At 37.1% G+C, this 14,629-nt stretch overlaps 1 protein-coding gene across 4 annotated transcripts; it reads right to left on the bottom strand.

The window, feature by feature from the left end:
- Positions 1-1,892: 1,892 nt before the first annotated feature.
- LOC121428816 (zinc finger protein 271-like) lies at positions 1,893-13,500 on the bottom strand. 4 transcript variants are annotated; one of them, XM_041625660.1, is made up of 6 exons: positions 13,393-13,500; positions 9,385-9,475; positions 7,994-8,101; positions 7,542-7,649; positions 5,981-6,088; positions 1,893-5,356 (listed from the first exon to the last, which is right to left on the bottom strand). In XM_041625660.1, the coding sequence occupies exons 2-6, from the start codon at positions 9,467-9,469 to the stop codon at positions 3,000-3,002; spliced, it is 2,766 nt and encodes a 921-aa protein (XP_041481594.1). In that variant the 5' UTR covers positions 9,470-9,475; positions 13,393-13,500; the 3' UTR covers positions 1,893-2,999. The 4 variants fall into 4 exon arrangements, with proteins under 4 accessions (XP_041481594.1, XP_041481595.1, XP_041481596.1 ...); XM_041625661.1 differs by having other exon boundaries at positions 13,354-13,492; XM_041625662.1 differs by lacking the exon at positions 7,994-8,101.
- Positions 13,501-14,629: the final 1,129 nt, after the last annotated feature.

The following is a 14,629-nucleotide window of genomic DNA, read 5'->3' on the forward strand; positions in this document are numbered from 1 at the left end:
AAATTCTCAGCATGATGCTCTAACAACTTTTCTATATTCAATATTTCTTTGTGTGTGTTCGGGGGGGGGGGGTACACTAAGCCTTAAAAAGAAATTACAACATTAATGAGATTTAATCTGTTGCGTTATTTATTCATGTACCCTGCACAACACACGAGATCTGTGTGGCGTATTAGTCTGCAAACATATTAAAACATAAAACAATGGATATGTTGAATATTTTTCTGTATAATAAAACAGAATCTTTTACCATAACTTGTTCATTCGAGTAAAAAAAATATAATCAACTTTGTCTTTTGGCAGGAATATGGATGAAAGAAGATAGCTGTACAAACGTAAATGATCAAAAGTGATACTAACCCTATGTGTGATAAAAAATCTTGTGAGCACACGGTAGCAATGGATTTACAATCAATATAAGAACTTTAACTTGATAACATGCTTAAGACTATAGAGGATAAGACGAACACTTCTTTCAGGCCTCCCCTTTCTTTCAAAATGTCAATCATATGTAACCTTTGTTCTGGATTTCTACTCCTTAATGTTAATGATGTATTACGACATCACTTTAGGTTTATTATGTTGCCAGTCCGTTTTATTTAAATATCCTATTATTTTTGAACTGCCATGTAGAAATATTTTGAAAGAAACAAATGAACTATAACAAGTGACCACAATATACATTATTCTGGCAAAAACAATGGTACATTGCCAATTCATCTACTGCCAACTCGTCCACTCACCACATTGTCTACTTTAATTTAGTCTAATGCCATTCTGTTCATCAAAACTTCGTCTAACAACCATTTGGTCCAATCATCAGTTCATCTATGACCATTTCGTCTATGACCATTTCGTCTCATAACCAGTTGGTCTAATATCCATTTCATTTTCATTCATTTTGCACAATTCAACACTCCGTCCAATTAGACCAAATGGTATATGGACTAAGCGGCTATTGGACGAATTGGAAATAAACTGAAAAAAAACTAGCTTGTCAATGCACTGAAAACCTCTAGAATTACAAGAATTAACCAGAACTGACATACTCAACTTGAAAAGTAATATAAAACAAGTGGAATGCCTCTGGCCATCTCACCTGCATCACACGTTTCAATATAGCAGCAGTGCTGACTTTGAATACTACTCTAACTCGCACAAGATGTTTGGTTACTCTTATGTCCACTTTTTATGAACTAGACCAATAAACTTACAGAGATATGATGGTTATTCAACAAAAAAAAACCCAACATGGCCAAAGTTCATTGACCTTACATGACCTTTGACCTTGATCATGTGACCTGAAACTCGAACAGGATGTTCAGTGATACTTGATTACTCTTGTACAAGTTTCATGAATCAGATCCATAAACTTTCAAAGTTATGATGGTAATTCAACAGATACACCCAATTCGGCCAAAGTTCATTGACCTTTGACCTTGGTCATGTGACCTGAAACGCACACAGAATGTTCAGTGATACTTTATTACTCTAATGTCCAAGTTTAATGAACTAGACCAATAAACTTTCAAAGTTATGATGGTAATTCAACAGATACCCCCGATTCGGCAAAAGTTCATTGACCCTAAATGACCTTTGACCTTAATCATGAGACCTGAAACTTGCACAAAATTTTCAGTGATGCTTGATTACTATTGTGTCCAAGTTTCATGAATCAGATCCATAAACTTTCAAAGTTATGATGGGAATTCAACAGATATCCCCAATTCGGCCAAAGTTCATTGACCCTAAATGACCTTTGACCTTGGTCATGTGACGTGAAACTCGTGCAGGATGTTCAGTGATACTTGATTAACCTTATGTCCAAGTTTCATGAACTAGGTCCATATATTTCCTAAGTTATTACGTCATTTCAAAAACTTAACCTCAGGTTAAGATTTGATGTTGACGCCGCCGTCGGAAAAGCGGCGCCTATAGTCTCACTCTGCTTCGCAGGTGAGACAAAACTTGTGTTAAGATTGTTGTCAGTAACTCAAACTTAGATTGATCTCAAATTGCAAAAGAAAAGATAGGAATTGAGATCAATTGTTTTTCAAGACTAATTTGAATCAATTGCAACTCCTTGCATAACAGTCCAAACTTCATTTCTACTTTACTAAGTCAAATGGTTGAATATTGAACAGAGCTTTCTAGTTATCAGAGTGTCTTTGATCACAATGACCCACATGCGTAGTTTTAGATGCCGACCAATCATTTGTGGTCCTGTAAAAAGAAAATATTTGTTAACTTTGATATGCTGTTCAATATACAGCTAAAAGTTAGTATGAACAAAGAGTATTAAAAGACATTTCAAAGGGTCTATAAGTATAAACAACAAGGACAATCATGACTTGCGGTAAACGTTTTTAAGCCAAAATCAGGCTTTTGCTGACTCTAGTTTAAAATGGTTGCACACTTCTTTATTAAACACTAGTCACCAACAATGATCCTAATATCACACAATGATCTACTTATGATCAATGTTCCTCCAAAACACAGTTCCCGAAGAAGCAGAAACACAACATCAATTCTGAATGTGTTTAAATGATGTCTTATAAACATGTTTCCACTTTGATGTAGTCCCAACATAAGAAAGAATGAGGAAAAAAAATAAATGCAATTACTGAGAACCTAAACAGTTAAACAGAATAAGGCCTTTAAGCTACGGCTTTGTCAGTTCTTGAAATGTGAGTTTCATGAAAAAGTTAGTTGTTACAAGCTTTTATCGTTGTATCTTTAATGTTATCCTGAGAATAATAGCCTCAGTTTAAGTTTACATAGATCTTGGACCTATTGTAATAGGTCCATGCATACAATTACTAAACCAGGTTCAAGGTTCACTGACCCGGTAAAAAGGACTTTTGACCGGAAGAAGTTTAAAGCTACCTTAACTAATGATTGTGATAACTGAATTGTATATCATTCACAAGGACTTTTTCAGAATACTTCCAAGAATACAAGGCAGATAGATGTGTTCTGGAAGTAAATCATGATTTCCTTTAATTCAAGAATGTCGCCAACATCAAAAGCATTTCGTCATCTCTGAGCAGAACGGAACATTTCCGGAGCTTTACGGGGCAATGCGATTTCAAGGTGGCAATGAGCGGTGGGGCGTCGACAAACTCCTCTGGTTTTTCTTCAGGCTTGATATTTGAGCTTCTTAGTGGAACCGAACATTTACTGAGACGGATAAAGCATTGAGATTTAAAGATGCCATCGAGATTTGGGGGTTCAGCAAGTCCTTCTGGCTCTTCTTGTTCTTCTTTGTAAGGTTTTGTACCGCAGTTTCTGAGCAAAACTGAGCTTTTACCGAGATTCTTACCGCATCGAGTTTTCAAGTGGTTATTGAGTTGTGAGAGTCCATAAAATCTCTTTTGGCAAGATGAACATTGATAGGGCTTGCTCCCAGGATGTCTTAATCTTCGGTGAAGACTGAGATTTTTTTCGCTGGAACATCTGCTGGGGCAAGAGTCACAAATGTACGGCCTTGCATGCCTTCTGATATGACAATCCAGAACTTTTTTGAGATTGAAACCTTCACCGCAAAGGTGGCATTTGTAGGGCTTTTCGCCAGTGTGCTTTTTTGCAATGTGGTTATTGAGGCTTTTTTCTTGAGCATATCTTTGGGGACAGCTGTTGCATTTGTACGGCTTTGTGTGCGTTCTCAGATGGTCCTTCAGGCTTCCTTTTTGAGTGAACCTTGCCCCACAGAGCAAACAAACATGAGGTTTTTCCCCATTGTGCGTCGTCATGTGACTTCGAAGACGGCTTCTTCTGTAAAACTTCTTGTCACAAACCACACACTGATAGTTCTTCTCATTGCGGTGGACTCTGAGGTGCATCGCAATAGCAGGTTGCTGAGCAAACGTCTTCCCACAAATTTGACACTTAAAAGGCTTTTCGCCTGTGTGCTTTCGCATGTGACGATTAAGATGGCCTCTCATACTGAATTTCTTATCACAAAGAGCACATGGATAGTCTTTCTTGCCAGTATGTGTCAACACGTGCTTCTCCAAATAACTGTTTTTTCTATAAGTCTTGCCACAGTATGAGCATAGAAAGGGTTTGTCTTCAGAGTGTATTTGTTCATGACTCTTCAGGATTTTTCGGTGGTAAAACTTTTTGTTGCATTGTGAGCACTCGAAGGGTTTCTCTCCAGTAGGCCTATGGATGGATCGTACATGATATTTCAGGTCGCTAGGATGCCCATATTTTTTATCGCAGAGCGAGCAAGCATACGGCTTCTCTCCAGTGTGGGTTCTAGCATGACTGGTGAGACGGTACTTTTCATAGAATCTCATTCCACAAACGGAACACTGATGCTCCTTCTCTCCCGTATGTCTCTTTACATGTTTATTCAGATGTTGCTTCTCATAAAATTTCTCACCACATTGGTCGCACTGATGCTGCTTATTCCCACTGTGGTATTTCATATGGCTGTTAAGGTAAGACTTACACGCAAATTTCTTAACACAAACAGAACACCCGAATGGTTTAGTATCAAGATGTTTTTCCCTCGTGTGGGCAGCAAGTTTGAACCTGCTCGGGAATACTTCACTGCAAATCGAGCATGTAAGTGTAGGGCACCTGCTACGTGTTTCGCCAGGCTTTCCTTCACCGTGCTTATTAAACATGTGAGTGTCAAGACTGTGCTGCTTAACAAAGCTTGCGTTGCACCTGGGGCATTGAAAATTAATTCGTTTAGAATTATGCTTCTTCATCATGTGACATTTTAGGTGCGACCGGTTGAGATACGTTTTATCACAATGCGGGCATTGCGCAAGATCCTTCCCGCTGTGTATTCTCAGATGGGCAACAAGTGAACCTTTTTTAAAGAACCCTTTGGAGCATTGATCGCACTGAAACGGCTTCTTCCTATCCTCTTCATGAGCTTCAAGGTGCCGTTTCAGACTTTCCTCATATCTGTATTTCTTCCCACAACGTGAACATTCGTACCACTGTGTGTGGCGCTTTTCATGCATATTCAGCGCAAACTTATATAGAAATCTCTTATCACAATAACTGCACTTGAATTGTCGATCTTCGTAATTCATGTGCTGCCGTTTGAAGTGCAAGTCAAGCGCGGATTCCAGGCGGAATGTTTTCTGGCAGACTGTACAGGGAATCCAGGCAGAGTGGGATCTTGTGTGTGTGACAAACTGATAATAGCGGGAAAATCTTTTGTTGCATTGAGTACACTCAAAGGGTTTCCCTTTAGTGTGTTTTTTCAAATGATTAGTCAGAGCGCCTTTACAAGAGTATGCTCTATCACAGTAGGAGCACTGATGGTTATTCTTTTGCGACACATCCATGGAGGTCTCCTGACCGCTTTGTACAGGGTTGCCTACAATGGCATCTGTGGATGGAGAAAATCATACTTCTGGTAACATCACATTTCACTGTCCAACAACATACATATATCTTTTAAATTTAAAACAAGCATCATTAAAGATTTGTGATAACTGCATTTACAAACGCTGGAAGGTGATTACCACCTTTCTACTTGTGTATCATTAATCACAAATTTGTTAGACATATAGTCGCACAGTAAACAAATACTTTATTGAGTTGCTAGTTTAACATTGGCAAGTCAAAACAGAGCCCCCAAAATTCCCCATGTTGGAGATTTTGGCAATCAGTTGTGAAAATTAGCCCCACGACCCCCCCCCCAAAAAAAAAAGAATGGCCTGATATACAAGTAAATGTATGTTCAGATATAAGAGGAATCCTCTTGATTCACTTCTACAATAAGAATGTGTATACCTCACACCAGTTTATAATGTTGGGGATATACAGAATGCATTAGATTATTAAAATGGTTTAGATATTTATTTTGATGGGTACCCAACCAAAATTAATACACGTTTGTGTAAATACTTGTTTATATATGCAACACCACTTCTTAAGTATCAATGGTCATTCGTTATAAGCAGTTACAGAAAAATAACCATCATTGTACAGAATGAAATTCCATAATTACCATCATTTTCAACTTGATCAACTTGTTTAGAATCCTTGTTTTTCGCTTTCATTGAGACTGGGAGTGATGCTTTCTCTTCTTCAGCTCTGACGGTCATTTCAATATCACCTACAAAACAAGGATGATACAGATGACATAGTATTACATCTAAACCACTCCAAACATTAAAGTATGATCATTCTTAGACCAAAAGCTTCGGTCTCTGTTATGTTGGTTGTTCCAATGAACTCTGTTGGCTCCACTCACCAAATACAGAGATCAAAGTACTAGCTCGATCTGTACAGGGAAAATAATTTAGATATTTATTTTGATAGGTGCCTAACAACAAGTGGAATGCCTCTGGCCGTCTCACCTGCATCACGCGGTTCAATATAGCAGCAGTGCTGACTTTGAATACTACTCTAACTCACACAAGATGTTCAGTGATACATAGTTACTCTTATGTCCACTTTTTATGAACTAAACCAATAAACTTACAGAGATATGATGGTTATTCAACAAAAAACCCCAACATGGCCAAAGTTCATTGACCTTACATGACCTTTGACCTTGATCATGCGACCTGAAACTCGAACAGGATGTTCAGTGATACTTGATTACTCTTATGTACAAGTTTCATTAATCAGATCCATAAACTTTCAAAGTTATGATGGTAATTCAACAGATACACCCAATTCAGCCAAAGTTCATTGACCTTTGACCTTGGTCATGTGACCTGAAATGCGCACAGGATGTTCAGTGATACTTGATTATTCTAATGTCCAAGTTTAACGAACTAGACCAATAAACTTTCAAAGTTATGATGGTAATTCAACAGATACCCCCGATTCGGCCAAAGTTCATTGACCCTAAATGACCTTTGACCTTAATCATGAGACCTGAAACTTGCACAAAATTTTCAGTGATGCTTGATTACTATTATGTCCAAGTTTCATGAATCAGATCCATAAACTTTCAAAGTTATGATGGGAATTCAACAGATATCCCCAATTCGGCCAAAGTTAATTGACCCTAAATGACCTTTGACCTTGGTCATGTGACGTGAAACTCATGCAGGATGTTCAGTGATACTTGATTAACCTTATGTCCAAGTTTCATAAACTAGGTCCATATATTTTCTAAGTTATGATGACATTTCAAAAACTTAACCTCAGGTTAAGATTTCGATGTTGATTCCTCCAACATGGTCTAAGTTCATTGACCCTAAATGACCTTTGACCTTGGTCATGTGACATGAAACTCTAATAGAATGTTCAGTAATACTTGATTAACCTTATGGCCAAGTTTGATTAACTAGGTCCATACACTTTCTAAGTTATGACATCATTTCAAAAACTTAACCTCAGGTTAAGATTTGATGTTGACGCCGCCGCCGCCGCCGTCGGAAAAGCGGCGCCTAAAGTCTCACTTTGCTTCGCAGGTGAGACAAAAATTAATACATGTTTGTGTAAATACTTGTTTATATATGCAACACCACTTCTTAAGTATCAATGATCATTCTTTAATAAAAAGCAGTTACGGAAAATATCCATCATCGTACAGAATAACATGGCATAATTACCACCATTTTCAACTTGATCAACTTGTTTAGAATCCTTGTTTTTCGCTTTCATTGAGACTGGGAGTGATGCTTTCTCTTCTTCAGCTCTGACGGTCATTTCAATATCACCTACAAAACAAGGATGATACAGATGACATAGTATTACATCTAAATCACTCCAAACATTAAAGTATGATCATTCTTAGACCAAAAGCTTCGGTCTCTGTTATGTGGTTGTTCCACTGAACTCCGTTGGCTCCACTCACCAAATACAGAGATCGAAGTTCTAGCTCGATCTGTACAGGAAAATAATTCAGATATTTATTTTGATGGGTACCCAACCAAAATTAATACATGTTTGTGTAAATACTTGTTTATATATGCAACACCACTTCTTAAGTATCAATGGTCATTCGATATAAGCAGTTACAGAAAAATAACCATCATTGTACAGAATGAAAAGCCATAATTACCATCATTTTCAACTTGATCAACTTGTTTAGAATCCTTGTTTTTCGCTTTCATTGAGACTGGGAGTGATGCTTTCTCTTCTTCAGCTTTGACGGTCATTTCAATATCACCTACAAAACAAGGATGATACAGATCGATGACCTAGTATTACATCTTAACCACTCCAAACATTAAAGTAAGGTAATTCTATGTTTGGGGAATGCCCTCATGATATTAGTAAATCTTCAAAAAATGAATTTGGAAAAGACAGAAACGTTAACTTTTCTTTCCTCGATATCTGATAATTTCCCCCAGAAAAGAATATCCTTATAATTAAAAGGCCGACCCAACTTACTTTAAAAAGAATAATAATTATTGACAATATCAAAAGTAAAAAAAAACAATTAGGAGACAATACAAAGGCATAGATACACAAATGGTAAGATTTAGATTATATATATAAAAAATATTTACAAACAGGTTTAATTATCAAATATAAAGTTTCTGAAGTTACGTTTGAAAATATTAAAAGAACAAGATGTTTTCAAATTAACCGGCAAAGAATTCCAAAGTAGTGGGCCACGAAAGAAAATAGATTTATGAGAAAGGCAAGTTCTTATTTTAGGAAAGTGGAAGTTTGCAGCATTTCTGGTAGGGTATTCATGAATATTATAATTTAACAGTTCAATAAAAAAGAAGGTAAAAGTCCTTTAGAACATAGATACATAAAAAGTCCCATTTCATACTTGTACATATCATAAATATTTAAGATTTTAAGTGATTGAAAAATAGGATAAGAATGGGCGTAAAAAGGGGAGTTGTTTATAATTCTAACTGCACGTTTTTGAAGTTTATGTAATCTGTCTAAATAAATATTCGCAAAATATTTGCCCAGGAGAGAGTATTGAACAAATGACCAAAATCCCCAAATATCCCATCGACCTCTGTACATATCTTGCTGTTCAATATGGTACCATACTGAGCAGTCTATTGGGCATGCACGAAAATGAGCAATCTGTAAGTCAATCACACTTTTAAGATCAAACTGATCATGAAGTGAGGCCATATTACTGGTGACATTATTTTCTCTGTCATTTTTTTCCGGGGGGGGGGGGGGATAGATAATAACAATTAAATTGGACGGCTTTATTCCATGGAATACCAGAAATACTCCTCTTGTTATGACCAATATAGCACTCGTCTGCAATTTGTGCAATGTTGGCTCCAGCTGTTTAAATATTTCTGGCATCCCATTGTGAGCCATCTAATATAATTACATTACATTACAGAGAAGGGAGATTAAAAACTATTAATACCCTACTTAATTGGATACAACCTCAATCGCTGGTATTTTTTTTGTGTACAAAATTCAAAATATTGTAGTCACTGCAGGTGTTTCAGTACATGTCTATACCTTCTTTATTTGCCGAGTTCCCGCATCCATTATCGGTAGGTGTAGGTTTAGAGGTATCCTCCTTTGTTTCTTGATTTCCTTCCATTTTCAACTGCAAAGCAAAGAAACATTACTTGTGAAATTACAAACTGCACTGATGACTCTTGTTTTTGCATAAAAAGTTTTTTATATAGATCTAGAGAGGTTTAAAGGGGAAGTTCACCCTGACAAAAATTTTATTGTAAAAATAGCAGAAAAAATAATAAAAAATATTGCCGAAGGTTTGAAAAAAATTCATCAAATAATTAAAAAGTTATTAGAATTTCAATTATTTGATTTGTGACGTCATATGCGAGCAGCATTCCTACATAGCGAATGGTAAGATTTGGAACTCTAATAACTTCCGTACTCTTTAACGGATTTTCCTCAAACCTTCACTAATATTTTTTACTATTTTTTCTGCTATTTTTACAACAAAGTTTTCTTCAGGGTGAACTTCCCCTTTAACCTTTGGCCAGAAAGAAAAATCCTCAATTTGCCCCAAAGGCAATATGGAAACTAGAGATGCTCGGCGGGTCGAGGATGATTTATTTTGCATTATCCTTCTTTGTTCATTTTCTGGTGCTTTCTTCAGCTGTTTTACATTTCTGTTCCGTCTAGACTTGAGTTCATTTGCATTTCTTTTCAGCACCGCCCTTGCAGTCTGAAGTTGAGTTTATTTGAGTTTAATTATATTCAGTTTTCATCCATCCTTCTCCACGTTGGATTCTTTTCCTCTGATTCTCTTTTGTCATCCTCATTCCTACTCTATAAGCCTGCTCACCATAGGCGGCGGAAGCGGGGGGGGGGACGTGTCCCCCTCTAAATTTTAGGTGGGGGGACGGTCCCCCCTAAATTTTGTTTTGATAACCTTTTTTTTTTTTTTTTTTGATTGTCAATTTTTTTTTCCTGCGTCCCCCCCTAAATTCACGTGGACCCCTTGACACGTGTGTTGTCCCCCCCTAAAATTTCGGTTGATGACCTTTTTTTTTTTTTTTTTTTGCTTCTCAAAAATTTTTGGAGCGCTTGTCCTATTTTTTACATGTGTCCATCCCAAAATTTCAGGTGGACACCCCCTAAATTCATTGGCTTCCGCCGCCATATGCTGCTCACGGTTGTAAACTGCGCACGAGCAGAAAAAGGTCATTGGAGAAAACCATGAATGTGGCTTTCAAATTCACTGACATAGGCATTTGTGATTTGATGATTATTCATGTATTCCTTTCAAAATATTCATTTTATCACATCCAAGCTGAAGAGAATAAATAGAGCCTTCATGATCACTGGTATTTGACAGTAGCCTAAATAATAGGCAAATGTACCAAAGGCAGACAATAAAACAGATTTCCAAACTTTATCCCTGATGTACTATTCTAGTCACCTGGTCTATACAATTCCTTTTGTTCTTAGAATTTGAATACTCTACTGGTAAAGCTTACGCAACATCTACATTTGAAAAAGATAGCGCTTATCCTAATGAAAAATCACAAAGGTCATTTGAGAATAGTTGATCATGAGCTAACTGTGAACTGGCTTATTCAGGTGTTCCACTCATTCCATCCCTCACCTGACTCCTTAGTTTCTAATGCCATTATTACATAATCACCCAGACATCTTTTATCACCTTCATCTTATTCCTCATTGGTTTATATCATGAACTGGATTACTATTTCAGATGGGTTCTTCTATTTTCTTTAATTTCATTGGTTAGCATTAAGATGATTTAAATGTTATGTTACTGTAGCAATAATTTTGATGTGGCCGAGGAAGGCCTAAAGTATAAATTAATAAATGGGGGGGGGGGGCACTTCCATTCACAAGTGGATACCATGCGCGACCATGGGGTCTCGAAAAGCACCCTAAACATGTATTTTCCATATGCTGAAAATGCACCCCTTAAAGGACAAGTCCACCCCAACAAAAACTTGATTTGAATAAAAAGAGAAAAATTCAACAAGCATAACACTGAAAATTTCATCAAAATCGGATGTAAAATAAGAAAGTTATGACATTTTGAATTTTCGCTTCATTTCATAAAACGGTTATATGAACGAGCCAGTTATATCCAAAATGAGAGAGTCGATGTCACTCACTATTTCTTTTTTTTGTTTGAAATATGAAATATTTTGATTTTTTTGTCATTGTCATGTGAAATGAAGTTTCATTCCTCCCTGAACATGTGGAATTCCATTATTTTAACATTTTGTGCTTCAGGCAAGGATCCCGGAGGTCCTAATCATCAAATTCGTAAAAATTGTATAATTCAAACAATAAAAAACAAAAGAAATAGTGAGTGACATCATCGACTCTCTCATTTGGATGTAACTGGCTCGTTCATATAACTATTTTGTTAAAAATAAGCATAACTTTGAAATGTCATAACTTTCTTATTTTACATCTGATTTTGATGAAATCTTCAGCATTGTGTTTATTCAAATCAACATTTTTCTGAAGTGGACTTGACCTTTAACAAGTATTGGTGTGTAAATAACCCTACCCTTACCAAGTATTGGAAACAAAACGATACTCTTGGCAAGTATTCCCTGAAATGAACCCCTAAACAAGTACGGCCATATTTTGTTATGTCACAGGTCCTTCAGTCGTATGTTTTACCTTTATTCATTTAGTGAAGGTTTAGTACGACCCCACCTTTCACACCTCGCGCAAATCCGACTCTAAACACGTAGGGTTGGGGCAAAAAGGACATCCTGTATTAAACATTTTAATTTTGCTTTATCATCCCCACAAATTTGACCCTAAGCATGTAACTTTCCTAGCGAAATAGATACCCTTCTTTCATTATTTTTGTGTTTTTGACACCCTTATCACGTTACGTACGTAACATGCCCTATCTTGAAAAAGACATCCTTTTTACATGTTTTTTTGGTCGCACACGGTATCCACTCGTCAATGAAAGTGCCCCCCCCTGGGAGCTACTAGTCTACATATATAAAATGAGATGCATAACTTGTACTTTTGTAGTATTTGTGAAGAGGAGTTGTAGCAATAATGCCTGGAAGTTCCAGTGGCAATGTTGTATGCAGCATGCAGCGGGGCTTAGACTGTGGGATGGACAAGGAAAATGTCTCTAGGGCGGACAGCTTGCCCCCCCCCCATTAAGCCACTGCTCCCTGGGCCGGGCTGCATGCAAGTCAATCGCAAACTTCTCTGCTGCACGAATAGCTATTTTTATTCCGAAGTCCCAGGTAGTCTACAACAACGAAAGCAGCAAAGGCTAAATTTGTTCTAGCTCTTTACTTGAAAGAAATTTACTGGCCCTCTTTCCTTGGGTAAGACGTGCATGTAGCATAAATTTGCTATTGGTAAATCGTCATTTTCACTGTCAAAACACGACGAAGACGACATCTTATCCGCCATCGTAGATTCTACAACGAATAAAAAATAAACGCGAACGAGGTTACATGCATTGTACACGCTTGCGCGCGTTCGCGGAAGTCCTTAACACACAGGTTAAAGGCGGAATTTCCAGTCGAATCAATGGTACGATTTCGCATATTATTACTTTAATTTTTGAGGTCAGGAGCAGAATTTAGAGATGGCAACATGAACATGTTGCATGTATTCACTCATGTTTTACATATGTCCAAGAACCGTGTGTTTGCATTTGCCGCCCCACAGAAAGTGTCAATTTTAGCGACCATCCCACAGTCATGACAGTCTCTAGCTGGAGTGCAGTTCAATTCAGTACATTGCCAGTGCTACGGCAGCCTAAGCCGTAAGCGCGAGCGAGAGAGTGTACAGTGAGATCGAAGCAGGTGGGGGATCGAGATACCCAGGCCAGGCAGGAGTAGCCACACTTCGGCGGGCTATGGTCGGGGGCTGCGGTGCCGCCGCTGGAGTCCGGACAGACACACAGACAGAAAGCTAAATGAAATAAAGTACATTGTATAAATATTGCCTAGTGACATTGTGATTAACTTGAACGGCTACCTTTTAGAATACATATAGGCCTATTTCTCTGGATCTTACCCCGAAATGACAGTCCCGGCTTGACAAAGTTCAAATCACATTCCAACCTTCCTCAGGCTCACATGCAGATGCAGGTCGATCAATACGCGCAATATATAGCGTTAATCATCCACGCCACGTGCGCCGTTAGGGAAATCCCCAGTAACTATTGTGTGTGTGTGTGTGTGTATTTGAGTTTTGTCAGACGTGTATCAATCAGATATGATTATTTACGTCTGGACCGACCTTTAACGTCACCATCCGAAAGACGTGACCAGGGCTCGAACCTCGAACCTCTGCATCAATTTGTAACTTCCCCACAGCTTGGATTACAGGCGCACGCCACAACGCCCAGTTATTGGTGAAGCAGAGGTAAAGTCTCCGCCTTGGATAAAAATACATCCGATACGTGGACAAGGTGCGGGGGACAAAAAATTTTCCTTCAGACCCAATAAGGATTTATTTATTTATTTATTTATTAGAACATATTTAATCAGGTACAAAAGATCAGTATAAAACTGTTTTTCATCAATGACCTGATGAAAACATAAAGAATAACATAAATCATCACATCATACATGAAAATATAGTCAAAATCTAAATCAAAGATAACAATACTTAGTAACATAAATAAACAAATATTGTTACTTAAATGGTAATATTAATCAAACTAAAATATTTTAAATTATTAAAAGGAACAGTAACTAATTTTAATACTACTAATTGTATAATTTATTCGCTGATAAAAACAATGAACAATGAAATAATCCTGGCACAATAGAAAATCGAGTGAAAAATTTAAAAAAAATGGCAATCAGTTATAAATGTATGTCTAACTATAAGATATCAAAGGGTTAGGATCATTACACATAAAAGCAATGTAACATCAATATTAAATAGGAATAGGGGAATTGTATGTTACAACAAATGAAATATAAGTAAGGATTATTATGGACAAAATCATTGGATTAATAATACTATCTGAAATGATTTAAAAGTATAGGAATATCTGTATTAACCATGGTAACATAAAAGTAAGGAGAGGTGAAGAATAGAGATGCAGTCAAATGTTCATAGTGATTGTGGCAGCCATTGTGAGTCGAAAATTGACTGATTTAAAAGAATTTACTGTAACTGCATTCTGAAGTGAGTATGGTAAATTGTTCCAGACCCGTGCGGCGGAGAACATAAAAGATTTTTTGAAGCATTCAATATTTGGTTTAGGGGGAACAACATTTAGTGTATTATAATTACGTGT

Source organism: Lytechinus variegatus, chromosome 15, assembly GCF_018143015.1.
Source record: "Lytechinus variegatus isolate NC3 chromosome 15, Lvar_3.0, whole genome shotgun sequence".
NCBI classification, from domain to species: domain Eukaryota; kingdom Metazoa; phylum Echinodermata; class Echinoidea; order Temnopleuroida; family Toxopneustidae; genus Lytechinus; species Lytechinus variegatus.

What these genes read in the sequence shown, in the direction of transcription:
- LOC121428816 (XM_041625660.1), bottom strand. Translation starts at nt 9,469, where the DNA reads ATGGAAGGAAATCAAGAAACAAAGGAGGATACCTCTAAACCTACACCT. An exon ending in TGATCAAGTTGAAAATGATG is followed by an intron (nt 7,650 to 7,993) that starts GTAATTATGGCT and finishes CTTGTTTTGTAG; the next exon opens with GTGATATTGAAATGACCGTC. An exon ending in TGATCAAGTTGAAAATGATG is followed by an intron (nt 5,357 to 5,980) that starts GTAATTATGGAA and finishes CTCCATCCACAG; the next exon opens with ATGCCATTGTAGGCAACCCT.